The sequence below is a fragment of the Macrosteles quadrilineatus genome, unplaced genomic scaffold (genome assembly GCF_028750875.1).
Source record: "Macrosteles quadrilineatus isolate MER2022 unplaced genomic scaffold, UCM_ALF_1.0 Scaffold_9__3_contigs__length_116548681, whole genome shotgun sequence".
NCBI classification, from domain to species: Eukaryota; Metazoa; Arthropoda; class Insecta; order Hemiptera; family Cicadellidae; genus Macrosteles; species Macrosteles quadrilineatus.
The window spans coordinates 115,709,287-115,729,997 of record NW_026542602.1 but is presented as its reverse complement, the minus strand read 5'-3'; the positions used below and the strand labels follow the sequence as shown (position 1 = coordinate 115,729,997).

General features: G+C 35.2%; 2 protein-coding genes across 2 annotated transcripts in view; one reads left to right on the top strand and one right to left on the bottom strand.

Annotated features, from left to right (window-relative positions):
- The window catches only part of LOC129003759 (uncharacterized), a 34,586-nt gene extending 28,281 nt beyond the window's left edge, over positions 1-6,305 (top strand). The window contains exons 20-23 of the mRNA XM_054432054.1: positions 1,254-1,433; positions 2,152-2,296; positions 3,461-3,599; positions 5,966-6,305. Coding sequence (XP_054288029.1) covers positions 1,254-1,433; positions 2,152-2,296; positions 3,461-3,599; positions 5,966-6,191 — 690 coding nt within the window. The 3' untranslated portion in view covers positions 6,192-6,305. The remainder of the gene's footprint in view (positions 1-1,253; positions 1,434-2,151; positions 2,297-3,460; positions 3,600-5,965) is intronic.
- A 3,355-nt stretch (positions 6,306-9,660) lies between these two features.
- Positions 9,661-16,973, bottom strand: LOC129004076 (28S ribosomal protein S34, mitochondrial-like). The gene is made up of 3 exons (XM_054432464.1): positions 16,703-16,973; positions 10,388-10,606; positions 9,661-9,919 (listed from the first exon to the last, which is right to left on the bottom strand). The coding sequence occupies exons 1-3, from the start codon at positions 16,880-16,882 to the stop codon at positions 9,704-9,706; spliced, it is 615 nt and encodes a 204-aa protein (XP_054288439.1). The 5' UTR covers positions 16,883-16,973; the 3' UTR covers positions 9,661-9,703.
- Between the last annotated feature and the right edge of the window lie 3,738 nt (positions 16,974-20,711).

Sequence of the window (20,711 nt, the reverse complement as noted above, 5' to 3'; positions counted from 1 at the left end):
CTAAGAATTGAGTAACAATATGCATTAAAGATTTTTTCTCAAAAGTAGTCGAGAACCTAACGTTGTGCCAGGGCGAATCATGCCAAATTAATCCGCCTGGATCGGATAAGCTATGTTATGAAGTTTACGTGACGGATGGAGATATTTGTCGTTATCGCAGGAGACAATGATTGCGTTTCTCTGTTACACTATAAAAGCTTTACCTACCTAAAGTATAGGTAGGCCTATGTTTGTTTACTTTCAATAAATTTCTATTTTGTATTTTTTAACTCTTTATCTATTATTAGGGCCTATTTACTTTTCTCTCTGGTACAACTACAGTGAATAACAAGATTAATACAGTTTGACAAATCAGGAAAATTATTCGGTAGGCCTAATGACACCGACAAAGGTTACAGAAAAGTGTCCTTAAATGTACGGGAATTGTCCATGAAATTTTTATCCAGAATGTAGTAGACACCCTGTTAAGCCTGTAGTATATTTAGGTCACTGAGGTGAACCTTATTTTCTGCAAACTATCAGGATGAGTAAGCAGTGCCTACTTTTAGCACACTAAAGAACGATAGTCTAGTTCATTAGGCTATTCTTTCACTTACTTTATTTTTTATTGCATTATTCCATTGCTTGGTTGACCAGACCCCATTCAGACATAAATACGGTGCTTTTTGAAAGGAGAGTTGCGACTGTCAATCTCTGAGTAATAGACAGTGGCAGTGTGCGTTTGATGTGTTATTATTTTTTCCTACAGTTACCTAACTGATTTGAGAAAGCAAAGTGGCCAATTCGCTCATCAGTGAGACAATGTTAACACTAATTACTCTCTAATTACTCTAATTAAACACTCTAATTACTTTGTCTCACTCCAGATTTGCAACGTGAAGGCACGAAATAGTGAGCGCGTAACATGCAGACAAGGTTGTATGCGCGCGAAATACGTTGGCAGCACTGGCTGTAAATCAGCTGGTCAGCTGTTGTACTGTTGTATTTGTCATCACATTAAATGTCATATTAAAAGTTCACTTCTGTGTAAAAATATGTTACCTTTCTTTACCAATTTATTTGTTTTATGGGAACCGTAGGAAAAATATAATGTACAACTCGAGTGCTAAGTGCAATTGCCTCACTCGAGAAACCATTCCTCACTGGCCTATGGCTCGTGAGTAAGGATTTCTCTCGAGTGAGGCAATTGATCCTCAGGACATATTGCAGGTGAAAGAGTGTTATTTTATTTGTCAATGAGTGAATGCTTGCAGGTTGAGTTCTCCATACGCAAGCTTGCCAGGAAGAGTTCAGTTGTGAACCCAGCGGAGGGCAATGAGGCTATGAGTGAGATGGATGCGATACATGAGCAGTGCTTCAGTGAGCTGATGGATGTCGTAACGGCCATCGCAGAGGTCAGCGGAGTCAACACAAACACCATCATGAACATACAGGTACAGGCATCATGTACATCCAACCTGAGACTGTTGGGTCATCTTCAGGAGATGACTGTGTCATTGAATTGGTAAAAACAGTGGCTAACGTTTTTGTTTTGGAAGAATTAACTCAGTTGAATAGTAGCTCGCCCGCAGATGGATTGCTGCAATACTTCCAAAAGGCCAGGTTGTATCGTCAATGGTTCAACGACATGGCTATCTTCTGACGACTATTTAACTCTCTAATTTTGTTCAATTATTAACTCGACAACTAAAATACAAAAAAAATTGTTTTGTAAGATGTGTTATTTACTTACTTGTATACTCCCTTTAAGAATAGTCATGCTTGTAGATTAGCTGAAAACAACTTTGAGGTATGATTTGTTCTGGTTTGAACCGACTGTGTTTTGATATTTATTATTTCTTTCTCACTATTTTAATTTTATCAACATTAAGAAAGTTCTAACCAATTCAATAGATGATATACTAATTAATAAGTTACTGTAACTAACTTGTCTTCAGGTATTATAACCTAAGTGTAAATTGTATCAAGCCTATGTAAAATTTACAGAAAAATAAAAGAAAAACAGCCAGTTGACATCAGCATACCCAAACGTAGTCAGACTCATAAAAATGTTCCAGATTTTACTATAAGATGGGGATCTTCAATAATATTCAAAACCAATGTTGATAGTTAATGAAAGCATGGTTATTTTATTTTCTTTTTTAATTTCAGTCTCTAAAAGGAATGTCTCTGAAATTACCTGAAACCAGAGAGGAAATGTTGAAGATTATCGGTGTGACACATGCTAACTATGAAAAATATGGCAAAGATTTGCTTAAAATCACAAGCAAATATGCGGAGGAGAGAAATAAGCTAAGTGAGTATAAGAACAATTATTGTAGTTATTGTTGTAAATTGAAGGTGGTTTTAGTTTGTGAGTTTATTTCATTTGCATTCCTTAACTTTATACATTTTTGACTGCATTAATTTTAAATGCCATATAGGTAACTTGACTAGTTTGTTAAATAGCAAATTCCAATTAATGCACACCATTGGATAGAGTTAAATTTGATGTTGTTCCTGCCAACCTTTCATATTTTTAGATTATAGAAGTACCTATCAGAATAGACCAATTTAAATTGTCAGAAAGCAGTCTTTATTAAGTAACTAAACACTAAAGGTTTGGAGTTTTATTTAAAAAATAATAATAAATTAGTTTAAAACCCCTGTAGGCATAGACCTATTTTTCCTGAGACTTCAGATATCATAGCAGGATTAGCACTGGCAGCAATTTACCCTCAAGCTAACACTGTTAGGTCCTGAAGGCATCTTTCTATCTTACTCAAACACCAACACAAAGACCAAGAGAGATTGGAGATTTTGGTTTCATCCTCAGAACCAGGATGAATGGCCATAGACAAGATGTATCTACTGGATACAAAGACAAACCAGTTGTACAACATGCCCAGAGCCACAACAACCCTAGTTTCAATGACTGCTTTACAACCAAAATAGTCAAATCACTACCTCCTCAATGTAACCAGTCACAACTTAGAAGATGGGAACTGTCCTACCAATGGTTTACTAAGTCTAGACAACCCCCAAACCTAAACCTTAGATAATACCTTTCATCTAACCCACTCCACTTCAAAATCCAACCCAACTAGCAGGCTTACATATTTATTCATATATATATAGTGCATATAAGATAAACTGAAAATGTGTTTTTTGAATTCTACTATTGGCAACACTGACTCAACAACTCACTGGCCACCATTTTGGACATCTAAAAAACTCTCTCTTCCTTAGTTGAAAATGCTGTCAGTGACAGTGAAATATTCTAATGTTTTGTGTATATAGTGTAAAGTTATGTTTTGTGTTTCCTGTGCCAGTTTGGACTCTTTCCCATTCAGGTAAGCCTGCTATCCTCTCAAAAAATCCTGTTTTTAAGATTAATTAGACAATGAGCTGTGCTAGCTCCTCCCTAGTATACCTTTTTAAAGTAAAAACTAGGTAAAAATTAATCATGGATATTTTATAGATTTTGTCGAACCAAAGAAGAAGAGATCTTTGTCTCCTACGTCCTTCAGGCCACACAACGGCCCTTCAAAACGAAGAAAATCCTCTACAGAAGACTCTCCGGCAGGATCCTACATTGCTCCATATGCCGCCAAGATGAAGTAAGTGTCAGTCTTGAGAATTGGTAGTTTGACTTTCCATTCCTATGCTGTCACCAGTTTTTGAATCAAGCCCACCAACAAAGTGTGCTGAAACTACTAGTTTCAGTTGAATTTGTCCACCTTTTTAAGTCAAACTGATTGGACAACTTTTTGTAAGCTGTAGCATCTTTTATTTCACATCAACTATCTCAGTAACAAAAACTTAGGCAGAAAACAAAATGTAGACTGTAGCATTTGCTGTAAACAGCTCATTTCACTATGTTGTATTTGAATTAAAAATCCATATGGATGGGATGTGTAGCCTACTTCAGTACCCAAAAGTTTTGTATCAGTGATACGTGTCTGAATGATTTATTTCTATTTCACCTTCCCTTAAAATACATACAACACCACTCTATTAAAAACGCTTTTGTCAAAATTTAGAAGTTGAATTCTGCCTTTGCAGGTATATCTTTGGGGATTTACCTGCAATTTCCCTGAGCTCCGCTGTAGTTTTTCTAAAGTTAACATTTCACTTGTTCATATAATCAGTAGTTAGCAACTGTGTAGTGAAGTCAGTTCTTCCCTTTCCACAAGTCTGGCCTAGCCCGCCAGCCAGTGAACGCAGCGCTTCTATATTCTGGTGTAGACACTAGCAGATTCAAACACAGCGTTTTTTTGTTCATTGAAAGTGCTAAAACAAAACCCTAGAATGTGGACCTATAATGCTGCCAATTTTGACCTTTTGAAAGAAATCATACTTTAATTTATTAATAATAGTAAATGTGATGCTTATGTTGTTTTGCTGGACCAATAGATGCAGCATTATTTGCAATGAGGTTAGAATATATAAGAATGTCTCCTTTTGAAGCCAGTGTTGAAAAGTAATTGCATTATTACCTAACTTTAATAGTTTATTTCACTACTCGTCCTGAAAGTAACCCATTTATGGCAAGATAGTGGTTTACGAGTGAGGAAAAGCAGAGCGCAAGAAATAACTTTCGAGCCCCGGAATGGAAAATAATGTCGAGTAGTGACAATACTTTCCATCACAATGAAAATAATCACACAAAGCTTCTTGGTGATTAATAATAAAAAAACATTATTCCATAACCTAGTACTCTTTAAAACTACTCTTTAAATAGTACACTTTCAATAGTAAGTTTTGCTATTTATTTTGAAGTTAGCTGTTACAGTAGACTCCCTCTTATCCGGACACCTTTTAACCGGACATCGGTTTAACCGGACTAGATCGGCAGGAAGTGGGTAGTACTGAAACGACTGTTCTCGTGGGAAAGATTTGAGACCAGTGATCACATGTCTAAATACAATTCTCTCCTAAATTTAAGTCAAATATTTGGGTTACTTAACAAGTTTTTGAGGACGTCGGTTTAACCGGAAAAACCGTTATCCGGACTGGCCTCGGTCCCGAGAAGTCCGGATTCTTAAGAGGGAGTCTACTGTAGAACGATATTTCTTGTTTCAAAAGAATACATAGATTAGTGCTCTGTTAAGCTAAATGGGGAAGATTGTTGGTTTCGGTTTGAGACATGAAAAAGTCTGTTTTGTACAGGCAAAGTATTTTTTGGAGCATGAAAACTTATGTTTATGACAGGCAACATCATCTTTGGAGGGATTGGAAACAGACGATTTTTGTAAAGCTCAGCTGTAGTTGAAAAAGAACTATTTTTGTATACACAGTGATTTGAGTTCTCCCCTATACCATAGTATATTCAGAAAAATTGTTTTCCTCAAAATTTTTGAGTTTGAGTGGATTGAGTGGTATACACTTTTTTTTATGTGGAAAAAAGTGGTTTTCGAAGTGATATCCGTGTGTGTGTGTGTGGATGTTTGTAGAGCTACAGACCACACCTATAAGTTCGATTTTTATGAAATTTTGTATTTAGGTATTAATCCATTGCATCTCCAGGCATTTTTGATGGAGATTTTTCCATAAAACCCATAAAATAACAGAAAGATAGAATTTTCTCGGAAATGGCCTAAACCATTTTGATAAATTTTTTGCATGTTATAGCCCTTTGAATTCTGAACAAAATGGTATAACTCCCATTGTTGTAAAAATTAGGGTTCTAATTCTAAAGATATTATAACCTATATTATTTTCCCATAATCAGATTTTTTTTTACCGGTTTTGATTAAAATTAGTAATTTATGGCCCTTATAATTCTAAACAAAATAGGGAAAAGACACCCTTTGCTGTAAAAATTACGGTTCAAAAGTTATTGCAACTTTTGTGATTTTCCCCATAAAATGATGAAGGATTTTTACAAGCTAACGGGAGAAAGTATGTGTCAGATTGCTTATACCGTTTATTTTTATTTAGATCAAAGTTTGCCACAGTATATTTAACTCAGAAACTGTTTCAGGAATAGAAAGTTTAATCCACGCAAGAAGAAATGGAAAACAACGAAATCTAAGAATGTTAGAGGTGCTAGCAACAGTAGGGCTAACCCCTCTAGTGGCTCTGGCTCAAGCAGTTATCGAGCAACCGCTAGTGGAAATCACAACACGTTGCAACCGAACCGGACTCTTCCTCCTACCAAGCGGCCCGGCTTCATGCCCGCACCAAGAGTGTCCATGATGAATAAGTGATGTAAAATGTCATCCTCATAACAAAATAAGAAATGGATCTTGGAAAAACGCCAATCTGTGGAGTTAGACCTATATTTCTGATTTTGATTACTTTACATTACACCTGCAGGTGAAGACAACACGGGATGCTTGTATGTATAGTGTAATAAACTTTCTTAATTCATATGCAAGCTTGAAATGAATACCAATGTATTGCAGCTGGCTGAAAGGAACTGGTTTCTAGCAATGAGCAGCCAGGAAAAAATCTTAAGATACATAACATACTGTTTTGTCATAAAAATGTCTTGCAGGTTGGTGGGCTTGAGCATTGGAATTTGACTCATTCTATGTCTGGTCCTAGAAAGATGATCATAATAAAAATACTTTGATTTATCATGAAACCAATAGATACCTATAGATAGATACCAATAGTGGACCTTTGGATCGACATTTTTTGGGAACAATACTGAGTTTTACTGCTGCCAACAACCTTGGTTGGACTTTAATTGTAATCTATTTTTATTAGGATAGTTTTTAAGTTAAAAATGTATATTATAAAAATTTTTTTTTTTTTTTTTAATTAGGTTAGTTTTGTTAATTTTGAAATGTATGTTATAAATTAGTTATACAAACAGCTCTATTATTATTTATTGTAAAGGTCTTGAAGACAAATTCAGCGTTACACATTATTTATCTTTCTGGACGTAACTTGAACCATTCTATGATAAATTGGAATTAAGTCATCAGAGACTGTAATATGTCATAACGAATGATTTATGTATTCATTGTGACTAGTCCAACAGGATAATCATTTGAGTTTTGAATTGAAACTAAACACACATGATATCAGTGTAGCCAAGCTACCATTTTTATATGTCGTTAGTTTGTAAAAACATATTTATTATTTTTATAAGCAAAACGCCAACATCTCAAAAAAATATTGTAATGTAAATAAATTGTTTTTATAAAACTCAATTTAGTTAACCAGTGCCTTTGTTGCATTCAATGTTCAGGACTAAGTGTAAGTGTAGTAAATTCTTTTTCCTACAGTCACCTGACAAAGTTGGCTTCCTTGTACTGTTTATAGTACAGATTACAGAAAGCTGCTAATTGCTGCATATTTATACTTTATCGTACGGTTTATACTTTGGCGCACATCAGGATTCCAACGAAACAACACAAAACAGTGTGGTTCTATTATGCACTTAATCTGTGAACGCTTGGAAATGGGTTGGCATCACTTACTTTCTGGACTTTTCTTTTAAACGTTATTAAAACATTCCTACGATCTTAATAAACAAGAAAATACCTTTAAAGCATTTTTTTAGGCGCGGTAACCACTGCAAATTACAAAAATATACGGAACTATTTTCTCAAGTCGCGGAGCACATTGCTTGTCGAGGAACAAATAGCGGAGTGATTCGGACCGGGGACTACTTTCTATTGGGCACCTATTTGTGTTGCCAGCTTAACCTAAAAAAGTGTTGTATAGTGTTTGAAAAACTAATTATTTATTTGCTTTATAGTGACTGTAGGAAAAATATAATGTGTAACACGAGTGCAAAAGGCCTTTGCTGCACTCAAGATCATTCCGTAAAAGTTGCTCTTGTGTGCAGCAAAGTGCCACTTTGCTCACTATAGTTTGGCCGCTTAGAAAACGACCAGCGCGCTAATGCTAAATTAATGCTGGAGGAGGTCGCTTTCTAAGCGGCCGAACTATAGTTACACAAATAACTATAGTATGGATTTTTAATTATTTGTTGTTAGAATTAAATATTTGTAGTAAAATCAATAAATTAAGCATTTTTATCATATTTTTATTTTATAAAATCTTTTTAACTGAAACAGAATAATCCAGTTTATGATTTATTCCCTATAAATGACCCCCCCATCCTTATTTTTTATGATTTAATCTTTGATCCAACAAGTTTAATTCTAACTAAATTGGATTTCTCATGTTCAAGAAATGTATTTTTGCTACACTACTGTGAAATTACCTGTTTTCTGATGTTTAAAAAGATGTCATGTTTATCACCTGCAAAAATTCATCATCACATTGATTTGTAAGGAAAACGAATGTTTACTATGCAAAAGTAATGTCGACTATCTTTTTTGGATTTTGCCGACGTTAAAAAAAAAAATTTGTTATTGTTTTGTCAACCGTTTTAATTTCCGACAACCAAAACCGTATGTTATATTAATATTAATTTAAATTAAAAGAATAACCTGAAAATGCTATGAGTTTTGTAATGCTCCTAACTGTAATATTCAAGAAATATTCAATGTCTGTTTTAATTAAGAAAATATTTGGCTTTGTAGTGAAGCGAAAATTAACGTTCAAAACACGAGTGGGTCTATATTCTCAACCATTAAAAGTGCTCGATACTAGTTAATAGCACTTCAAACATGGTCTCAAATAATATGTAATAACTCACTTTCTATTCTTGTTATGAAAATATACTGTTACCGTACAGCGTACACATTTCTAAAACAAATAGGTAGTGGATGGTAATTTTAATTGCTTTTATTTGGATAGAACTGTTTGCATCGCAATCAAAATAATAATATTTTTTTTTTATGAAACAGGAAGGAAGTAAATTGTCCTTACCACGTCAGTTTCAGTTTATATGTAATGTATAAAAACATTATTCTTGAAAATTCACACCAATTAATATTGTTAAGCTCTTCCTTAGATGCATTATTTTATACATTATTTGCAATAAATTCCCATTATCAGTGAAAGGTGTGTAGACAAAACTAACTTACACCAGTTAGTTAGTTAACATTTAGAACAAATCTCTGACTTTTCAATTTCCTTTGTCATACATCTATAATTCTATATACTGTAGTTGTAAACCTTGGGTTGTGATGTCTAAGTAAACTTGAATGCACTTAATCATCTCACAATTTAAGAGTGTATTGACACACTGTGCAGTTTGTTTTAGTAATGATGTTTTGACCAAATCGTAGCTCGAAAGAGGAGGAGGCACTTACTTCTTCTTGTGCCAAAATACATAGTCCATATTATGATCTAAGTAAAATTGTGTCATTGTCGATTTCAATTTGGTGGATGAAAAAATTAAACTTTTTTAACTACATCATTTTTGAGGCCCTTGACTTAGAATGCCCGTAAACTAATATGTATGACTTCCATATCCTAAATCATCAGAGTTCTGATTATCCTATCTAAACCAGTTATGACTGATAACCATGACGACGGGAAGCAGAGATATATGCAGGTATCAGGAGTTGAGGAACGTTTAGTGTACAGCATGCTATAACAAGACAAATGTACAGTCAAGTGTAGATACCAAAATCTTGGCACATATCTTCCAAGTAAGTCGGTGGTAAAAGTGTGATACGCACTACGTACAGTCATATCACACGGAAATACTGTAAAGTCCCTTTCATTTAGATGACCAGTACATACAGTGTTATACTTTGGTATTTAAAAAACCACTGAAAATATTTTCAAACAAAATTTATTTCAAAACAAAATATAGAAAATAACTAATAGCACAATGCAACAATGTTCAAGACAAATTAAGCTTCTCTTTGAAAAGTTGAGGTATCTCGTATAGTTGGGGTGTCTTAGGTGTGCCTTTCCCTCCGTCGTAGTTCACTGACGGAGCTTCGCCATCCTGTGTTATTCTGTATAACTGGTCCTCTTCCTCCCGAATCACCAGCTTCATGCGAGGTTCCTCATCAACAGGAAGTCCCCTTGCCTTTCTGTCTTGGATTATTAGTTCCTACGATTAAATAAATAAATTGATTAACTACCTACTTGAGTTTATCAATCAATAGAAATATTTAAGATTCGTTACTGAACAGTTCATCCAGAAACCACTATCAAGATATATATCCATAAGTAAACAACAACTATGTTTAGTTATAATAATAAAATCAACGATTTGAATTGTAACCCAGTATAGACTAAACTTCTGCCGATTCAAAGTGTTCATGTAAATCCTATTTGATAGTCTTCAGTGGAGGATGCCTAAAGATGGCTCAGATTTAGAGGCGAAACTAGTGGCTGATGGCAAAATAGGAGTTTACCAGAACCAGGTGCTTACACCATTTTCAGTAAGAATTTAAGCTGGCTACTTATATATTATGAAACTGTGTAACATGATATACGCTATTGATGTTTTTCTTAACAACACAGTGTGTTGATAACATTAGAAATAGTATTTCATTTAATCTTTCTATAGACTTACCTTTAACAGTGGTGGAAAGGAAATTGTTTGTGGGACAGTTTTCTTATTAAGATATACTGACGCTTCTGCTTTTTCTAATAAAGCCTTTTCTTCTGATTTTGGAACCAAAGTGAAATCGGGCGCCCAGGATTCTTGGCATATTTCATAAATCTTTTCAAACTTCCTTCCCCTGAAAACTCTTTCTGTATAAGCTCGTACTTTTCTGGCATCATCTGTTTTCTGCAATCAATCCCAAATAAATTCACTGAAGCTAGTACAAATAAGTAACATGGGCAATATCTATACATGGTGTAAAAAAGTCTTGCTAAGCCTGGGTCAGGCTACTGGGCATTGAGATCATTTGAACACATTATTTAATGATAAGCTACCTCCTCAGGGGAACGACCTGCTAGGAGTCAGAAGAAAATCTTAAATGTAAACATAGTATGTATGTAGAGCCGGGTTTTCCAAGGAACGGGAGCGGAGAGCGGACTCCACTTGTCTTAGGTAATTTAATGTTACTGTTATCCTAGAAGCGGAGCAGAATGCCATTTTAATTTCTTTTCCGCTCTCCGCGTTCCTCTCTCCGCTCTCCGCTTCCGCGCGTAAGAAAATCCAGCTTAGGTCTACCCCCTGAGGGGTAACATATTACTGATTAATGTGTTCAAATTATTGTAATGCCCAGTATCTTTGTGTCTCTATCTATATATTATCCATCTATATATCTTGTTTTGTAGCTCTATCCATATATTAATAGGCAAGCATGTTCCTTTAAAACCTTTTTTCTCTCATCGTGAGCGTCACAGGGAAAATCTTCGCATACTGTTAAAAATATATTTAAAAAAATAAAAAAAGGTTGAACCTTTTTTAATGAAACTTATCAGCTGACATCTACGATAAATCTATCCTTATATATAATACGTGAAGGCGATTTCTACAAAACACTACTCCTCCGTTAATAATGGACGGATTTTTACAAACGACGTGTCAAAATAAAGTATTTTTTGTGTAGACGCCCCCTTTCACCAATTCATGTAGTAAAAATCCTCGGGCTTTGCCCCACAGGCCATCAAAGTTGGAGTTTCTCCCATAAGATTAACATCGGGGAATCTAAATATTTGATTGGAAACTTTGTCCCCACTAATTTGAGAGAACGGTTGGGCGTAGAAACTTGGTAGAGGTGTCCAAAGAAAGGTCTTGGTATGTAGATGAGTTATCAAAAGATAAACTAAGCAAAATCCCTCAGGACTCTGCCCCAGAAGCCTTTAAAGATCCCTCCACAAAGTTGTTTACATTTTGGCCATGAGAATAATAATTTTAATGAAACAGCTGTTCATTTTAAAATTGTATTTCAAACAACACATATTTATTGAGAGTTGAATTCTACAAATAAGTATTTGCAATGTTATTTTCTGATTTTAAAATTGATTTTCTTCTTTATCATGCCATGTTTTGCAATATAACGTTCCATTACGAAATCAGTGGAAAATCCTTTTATCACAGCAATTCTTAAATTATTTCTTATTGAACTATCTTATATCTATTGTACGGGTTGGTGTGTGCCTTTTTCGCCACTTTTGCCTACATTTTATCATATTATTCTACAAAATATCAAATATTTATGTAGAAATATCTGCTCTTATTGTGTCTAATAAAATCCAAACTTAAAAACATTGCCTAAAATGGTACCTATCTTGACAAATTATTTGCACCTGCCTATATTGTGGACTTTGGCGCACTGAATTAGTAACATTATTGAAAATAACACGACATTTTGGCTGTAAAATATGGTACAAAGAGAAAATACTATTTAAGCAGCTACATTCATGACAGAAAGGTCATATTCCTTTTAAACTAGATCACATAATCCTTTGACTGGGACGGGTGGCGTCGTCCTGTAATACAGCTACTAGGAGGTCACGAATTGTGGATATTTATAGGAATGCACTATGGATGCGATACTCCCTGGTGTGGATTAACGTCCGCACGAGTGAGTACTACGACTACCCGCAGTGCTATCCTGATAATTATACCAATTCATAAATACCAATGCAAAACAAATGGTTCCAATTCAACTATAAACTTTAGGTCCCTTGGTTGCCATTCGCTGTATGGGCTATTAATTAACAGCTGTATCTAAAGAATGTCGGCCTTAGTCACTAACAAGACTACAAGATCGCGCCACTCATCCTACACTCATCTCCATACATACTTGGCTTAAAATACCTACTATGAATGGTCGCCATAAAAAAACGTATTAAAGGATTAAAGTATTTTAACAGCCATTTTACAGTATTTTTGCTTTTTGGAAATGTTCCATTGCTATGTCATTTGCATTATTTATTGTCAATGAAGCCACCAAGATCATATGAACTAGGAGGCCCCTAACAGTTCAAGAATAAAAGCCAACTTTACTTCATGTATTCCACTACACCTAACATGCCGTAGAGAGATTATGTTGACAACTTTATGTTATTGATAAGGCCGAGACAACTAACTGACATCCCCCATGTCAAAGAATTCCAGCTTTATCAGTAACCCCACAGTCAATTTCTCAAAACTATGCTAGAGGGTTCATTCATTGGCAGAGAAGTACGATATGAACTGACGCTACGTGACGAAGGAAAATCAAACTTACACTGTAACGGATATACCTCCCTTTGAAGTTAGAACGTGTCTTCTCAACAAACAGATATTTTTTCTCAAACACTGATGAAGTCGCGGAAGTGTTAAACTACAAGATCCACCAATACGATTTAAATACTATTTAAAGGTTCTACCAAAGGAAGAGATACCATATACCTAACATACTAATAATAACTCCGATGACGTACAGGATAGGAAATATTTTAATCATTGAATGAACAACCAAATTTGGCAACTAACGCAATATTGTTATTGTTTTTACACTTATTACTTTTTGAGCAATGTTAAATGCTCAAAATATGTATATTTCACCCAATTCATCGCAGTTAGATGAATTAACGTAAGCCTTGAAAGTAACCGTCGATTTCGACGGGTTTCCCCTAGTATCTATATATATAATACGTGAAGCCGTTTTTGTTAACGCAACTCCTCCCTTATTTGTGGGCCAATTTCAATGTTTAAGGTGTCAAACGATTCGTCTCAATATGTAGTTTTGCAATAAGGTTTTAGAACTTTGAAATTCCTACTCTTAAGGGCGTGAGACCCTCTCAAAGTTTGGGTTTTCCCCAAGAAATACATAGAACAAATTTAAAAACAAAAACAGCTGTTTATAAAAAGAAACTCCTTAGCTTTTTACGAGTAAATATTAATGTTTTTTAATATTGAGTAGGTTAAGACCAAGTTAAACCGGTAATCAGTTTTGTAGGAAGAACAGAAAATACCTCAAGTTCAAAGAAGAAATATTGAAAACGTGAGTAGGAGACAATTAATAATAAGATACGATTATTTATTTAATTAACAGCTGTATCTAAAGAATGTCGGCCTTAGTCACTAACAAGACTACAAGATCGCGCCACTCATCCTACACTCATCTCCATACATACTTGGCTTAAAATACCTACTATGAATGGTCGCCATAAAAAACCGTATTAAAGGATCAACAACCTTTACATGGTGTAAAAAAGTCTTGCTAAGCCTGGGTCAGGCTACTGGGCATTGAGATCATTTGAACACATTATTTAATGATAAGCTACCATTAATGATAAGCCATTAGAAAAATGAGCCATCCTAAATACTTTTTCCTAAATACTTGAGGAATATGCTCAAATATGCATATGAGGAGAGTAGAAATAGAGAGGCCTGGTCTAACAGACACCCATCCAGATACACATTCACTTGGTGATATGAATAATATTTGCCAGTTATGCTACACATCGATGGTTCTGCTATGCAACTCACTTTGGAAGTGAAAAGATATACGAAGCACATAGTGTTGTCACGGTGGTAAAGTAAACTTGCCTAATGTCCGATCAAATGAATGCATGCAAAAAATATTTACTTCTGACACTGACAAAACAAGATATTTCAAAACATTTAGTAGAATTTACCTACACAATCCAGACATGTCAAGTCAAAAATAAGAAGTTTCAACAACTCATTTGCTATTGAAAGTTTTAGGGGCAATATTAGACCAAACATAAGTGAAGGAATTAGTGTTTATGTATTCAACGATCGAGTTGTTACAGTCAAGTTTATTTTTATGATTTAGGAAAGGCAAATAATATACACTGTTCAAAAAGAGAATATGAAAATTGCTATCCAAATCGTATAACTACAAGAGTTATCCAACCTATTTCGACAACTGAAAAACGTGATACTGGCAGACAACACGTTAAAATATGTTAACCAACATTCAATGGTGTTGCTGCTTTAGCCTATTCAAAGCAGATTATGACAGTCCAGTTGGCAAAAAATGGAGCACATGAAATGGTTGATATCACCTCACTTTTCAGGGTTCTCCACGAAGAAAATTCGTTTGATTAGGGGATGTATCAAATCAAAGAAATGAAATTACCCAACTTAAATTACTAAACACAGGTTATCAGTAGGTCTAAGGCAACAGTTTTCTTCAATTCTCAATGCTGGAAAAACTTTGTTGCAACATTTTAACTCAAATCGAAGCAGATCGTTTAGCATTAATTAGAAGTTATCAATTAAAACTGAGAGCAGAAATAATGTAGGTGAACATTGACGACGCAAACAGAGATATTTAAAATTATTTTCTAACATGTTTTTAAACAACTCTAAGATGTAGCTACAATTACTTGAATTTAAGCATAAAGTTTTCCTCGGCGTTATGTTTCATACTATGCGGCTCATTGAGCCGCACGGGTTCTCTAGTAGGTAAATATTTTTCAGTATCAACAAACAATAAAAAAAAATATAATATTGAAATGAAACTGTTCTAAACTAACCTAACTAACTAAACTTCCTGTAACAAAATTCTGTTTGATAGCCTATTCCCCATTTGCCTTTTCTGTTACCGAACGGAATTTTGAACGGTAACTTAATTAGCCTACAGCAAGTTTGGTTAGTTATGTTAGGTTAGTTTAGAATAGTTTTATTTCTTAAATAGGCTATTTTTTTTGCCTAAACAAGATTAGTTCTCAATCCTATTCTCTAATACGAGCTATAACTCAATAACTAGGTAATTGAACCAAGAATAACTTAGAAATATTTTCTATGTCTGTCTGTCTGTAATTTAAACGCGTTTGAAGATATTAAAACAGATAGAATATGGACCGTAAAGGAAAACAAAAATATCGATATATCGAAAAGAAATCATCGATAATAATGAATGTTCCCCTTAACAGTAAAGTACCAAAAGTATTAAAGTAAAAAGTAGGCTATCTATTAAACATTGTAGATTACACTTTTAACAACATTATATCTTATCTTATACTAGGCCTAACTTACTAATTTTATAAATCTAAAAGTTTGTGAGTTTGTGTGTTGCTCAATCACGCATAAACTACTAGATGGATTGGGCTGAAATTTGGCATGTTTATAGCTCACATTCCCGATTTAAAACATTTAGGCATATTCTTATCTCAAAAATCCTTTCGGGCTCCACCCCAGTGGCTCTGTAGTTACCCATGTTAACCTTATGAGTACCGTACCTACTTTAAATGGCATTAAAGAATCTAATCAGCTGGTTCAACTAAACAATTTGATTCTGTGGTAGTGAATTAGGCCTAACGGAAAAGGTCCATACTCTCTGTTCCAACTCCTTTTAAAAATGCCAACGGTGCAGACCAAAAAATGTTGATCCAGCCTATCAGTTGGGAAAGAGCTGGGAAAGAACAGAAGGCAACGTACAGTCAAAGAGAATGCTGCAGACACCTACTGGTGCGATAGCGGCATATGCCCTTGGGCTGAATAGGAAGACCCTGTGGAAGGTGGTTGGCTTCATCAGCGGCCATTGGATACTCCGCGGACATCTACACAAGATGGGAATTCAAGTTGAAGGCCTTTTATGTAGGAAATGTGGAGAGGAGGAAGAGACAGCCTTCCACGTGATATTTATGTGCCCAGCCCTACAAGGTCTGCGTATGAGATTCCTTGGCCTATCGACTGGAGATCAAAGGGAAGAACAGGTTAGCCTACTATAGTCGAAAGGATGTCATGGTTCACAAAGGACCTGTGATTTGACTGAGAATGAGGACTTGTAAATGAGGGTGCACAATAAGCTGTTCCAACTGTGATGCAATCGCTATCCCATGGATACTTGTAAGTCAGGCCCTCTAAAAAAACCCCTATCAGTTCAAAATACTATTAGTTATGGACTAGTAGAAACTCCGCATTACTACCTATAGTTAATGGAATTAACTAATATAGTATACTCATTACCTGAGGAGGAGGAAGTGTATCAACTTTGAGAATTCTATAGTAGGTAGGTTCAGGATACCTCTCATAAATGCTGCGCCTCACGATTCTTCCTACCCCTAAGTTTCTCAAGTTTCCTAGAATTTCCCACAGTGTTTTTCCTACATACTTTGTACTGGGCCCAATTTTAATTATTTTTGGCATTTCTGAAAATATATATAGCTAAGTTACAAGGGTTTCAAGGGAGGATAAGGATAAAACTTATTTTGAGTTTTTAAGGTTATGTTTGTCTGGTAAATTGACAATTGACAAACAAAAATTTTTATTCAAACTTCTTCGTGTTTTTCCTGAAAAAAGTATGCTGGTTAAAGTTCTATGTAGCTTCAGGGTAACTCTAACTGTAGTTCAGTGTATTTTTTATTTATTTATTTTTATTTTTACCTTCCAACGGTCAAGAACCAATTTACAATAATATGTTGTATAAGATGACTTATTCTAACTTAAACATATACATACAAAAGTATTTTTGACAAAATGACATGCAGTAAGTTTAGTAAATAATACAATTTCAGCAGTATCAAAATGGACGTACACAAAGCAAAACTTTAAACAACAACCAATGAACAAGAACAAAAAACAAGAATAGTAAGTGAAAATATAAATGAACAACAAACAATAAATATATGAGTTTAAATAATAACAATAAATATATGAGTTTTAACAATAACAATAAATATATGAATTTCAACAATAACAGTAAATATAATTTCAACAATAACAAAGAAAACAAGATTTGTAAAAAGAGAGAAAACATTCATTGGTTTGAAACAAATATAATAACCGTGATTTTGGGTGGTACTATGATGAGCGGTGGAAGTCAGCCAGTACCCTCTTCCGGATTGTCTTTTGGCTGTCTGTGAAGATGTCGAAAGTGGCACAGAAGACATTCCCATTTCGAAGCATCCTTGCAAGGGGTCCATGGTACTGGTATCCACGTGCATAGTGCCTCCTTCCGAATAGATCCTGGGATCTTGTACCAGATGGAACACGAATGTCTACTTCAGACAGCAAGGCAGGACAATCAATCAACCCGGTTACGAGCTTGGAGAGGAAGACCATATCAGATGCACAGCGCCTCGCCCGAAGATCATGGAGATTTAGGTTTTCCTGCATTTGAGCCACAGGCACATCCCGATACTGTAGACCCTGGCGAACTCCAACCAGTCCAACCAGTGTATTATGGCAAATGAGCTATTTTCATCTATCGTCTGATTTTACATATTTTCTAAATTAAATCCAATCTTAGATACGACTGGTTGACGTAAACATGAGCGCTGGCAGGAATACCCTCAGGGGAGGCAATAGTTATTTGTGCAACTAGTGAACAAAGGGAGCAATTGACTCACTCGAGAGCCAGAGAAATACTTGAGCCTGATTTACACGGGTCGAGTATGTCAGACGAGTTATTCGGCCCAGTTACTAGGCCCAGTTGTTGATTTGTTCAACTCTCCCGGTACTTGACTGGACCATGGTGGAAGTAAATAATGTAAATGTAATTCTGATAGAACACATTTTTAGGAAGTTAGCTTTCTAATGACCCATTGATTAATAAAATCAGTCCAGTATAACTGTATATCTTAAGTTGTTGTACAACAATTTTATAAACTAAATTCTATAAGAGTAGATTTACGAGACAATGCAACACAGTACTGTTCAACTTGTACAAAATCACTTGTACTATTCAAATAAACCATTGAGCATTGAGGGTGTGTAGGCCCACACTACTCACTGAACTAACCTCAATACTGATCGTTGTGTGTCAGTGTGTGATCGGTGATCGACTCCATCGACTCACTCAGTGACCACAAAAAAATATAAACGTAATTCTATGGACGCTGGACTCACTTGATAGCAGTAAACAGATGTTTCGCGGGCAAATCGTGGTGGTGGGGGTAGCTACTGGGCCGAGCAACTCGGTTTTCAACTAAATCACTCGACTCGCTCTCAACTGACCTCTTTTTATCAACTCGCCCGTTGCTCGACTCGTCTGCATGTCTACACCATGCGAGTTAGAGAGCGAGTGGCAATTCGTACACTGACTCGCCCGCTGTACTCGACCCGCGTAAACCAGGCGTTCACGAGCTGTAGGCGAGTGAGGACTAATTTCTCGAGTGAGGCAATTGCACTTTGCACTCGAGTTGCACATTATATTTTTCCTACAGTTACCATAAAACTAATAAATTGGTAAAGAAACGTGACATATTTTTTACACAGAAGTGAACTTTTAATATTACATATAATGATACAACAGTACAACCAGCTGACCAGCTGATTTACAACCAGTGCTGCCAACGTATTTCGCGCGCATAAGACCTTGTCTGCATATTACGCGCTCTCTATTTCGTGCCTTCACGTTGCAAATCTGGAGTGAGTGAGACAAAGTAATTTAGAACATTGTCTCACTGATGAGCGAATCGGCCACATTGCTTTCTCAAATCAGTGAGAGAACATGTACATTGTTAGGTAACTGTAGGAAAAATAGTATTCTTTAAGGGTCCGGAGGAAAAGGCCCTTCGCCACAAACTAGTTAATGTAAAACACGTTAAAACATTATTACAGTGTTGCCAGATAAAAAGCAGGTATAATATAAAAAATAGTTTTTGTCTCTAAATCACATTAAAACCTTGGCCTACAGATTACAGTGAACTTTAAATTTAGATATTCTCAGGAAGGCTCGACCCACGGCCACCTTTAACTCCAGGCCGCGGCCTTCGAAGTGGCAACGTTGCAAGTAGGGTTGTAACAGCTGTTTGGAAGAAGCTAATAGTGTTTGTGTATTTTCGAAAGCACTTAATCTATACTATTATATAAAAATCTAATGGTGTCTGTCTGTATGTGTATTACTAATAGGTGCAAAAACTACTGAACCAACTGGGTTCAAATTTTACAAAAATATAGCTACCATACCAAGGACTATTATAGGACTATTCACATTTTGATACCAACCGTGGGGTTCGCCCCTTTGGCTTTAAAAGTTCTGAGTTGAGGATTTTAAAAGTAAATATTGATTGGTCTCCATGGCTGCAATAAGAATACTCACAATGTTTACAATTTAAGACAGCTGATCCAATGAAGTTAAATATAATATTTCACACAATTATGTGGTTGATTTATTTAATCTAAAAATTTATCAAAGATGATTTATTCAAAAACTATGTCAAAGATTATAGAAATAAAAAATATATTCTAAAAGCATATCAATACAGGCTCTGCTTTCGATTTTAGCGAATTTCCCATATAGGGAATAAGCTATTACCGTAGTACTCATGGTAAGACCTGGACGCGGGACCGCTTTTTTTTCGTTTTGAGGTCCCTAGAGGCCAAAAACACCATCCGTTCAAATTCATATATATATATATATATATATTTATATATATATATATGTGTCCGTTAGCACGATAACTCGAGCAAAAATGATCCGATTTTGATGAAATTTGGTATAAACGTGTAAACCTACGTTTATTTGAACGAGTTCGCGATCCAGCATGATCGGACCATGGGAACGGGGGTTTACGGGGGGTTTTATGGGGTAAAAATAGGTTTTTCCCATTTTTGACCCAAAAAAACATAAAATTTAGCAATTTCTTTCCAAACCATTTTGTAGAGCTTAAAAAAACCAATAATTTAGTATATTGATGCGTTATTATGCGCCTAATGGTTACGGAGAAAATTCCAAAAAATTGTGAATTTAAAATTCCCATGTTATTCTTATGGAGAATAAGTAAACTGTTGTAGTTTGCTTGTTTATGAACATATTTTGATCAAATTTGGAAAATGTTTTTATTTCTTACTAACTATTAACATTTAAAAAAAAAAACAGTTTTATCCTCCCTGATGCAGCAAACCTAAGTACTTTTTAAACTAATTCTATTGAAATCGGGAATAATGTTATATTTGTAAGTAGACATTTCAGTGTAAATCAAATCAGTCAAATGGAAATTCGCTTAGTCTGCAGGTTTGCTGCGGCGGGGGT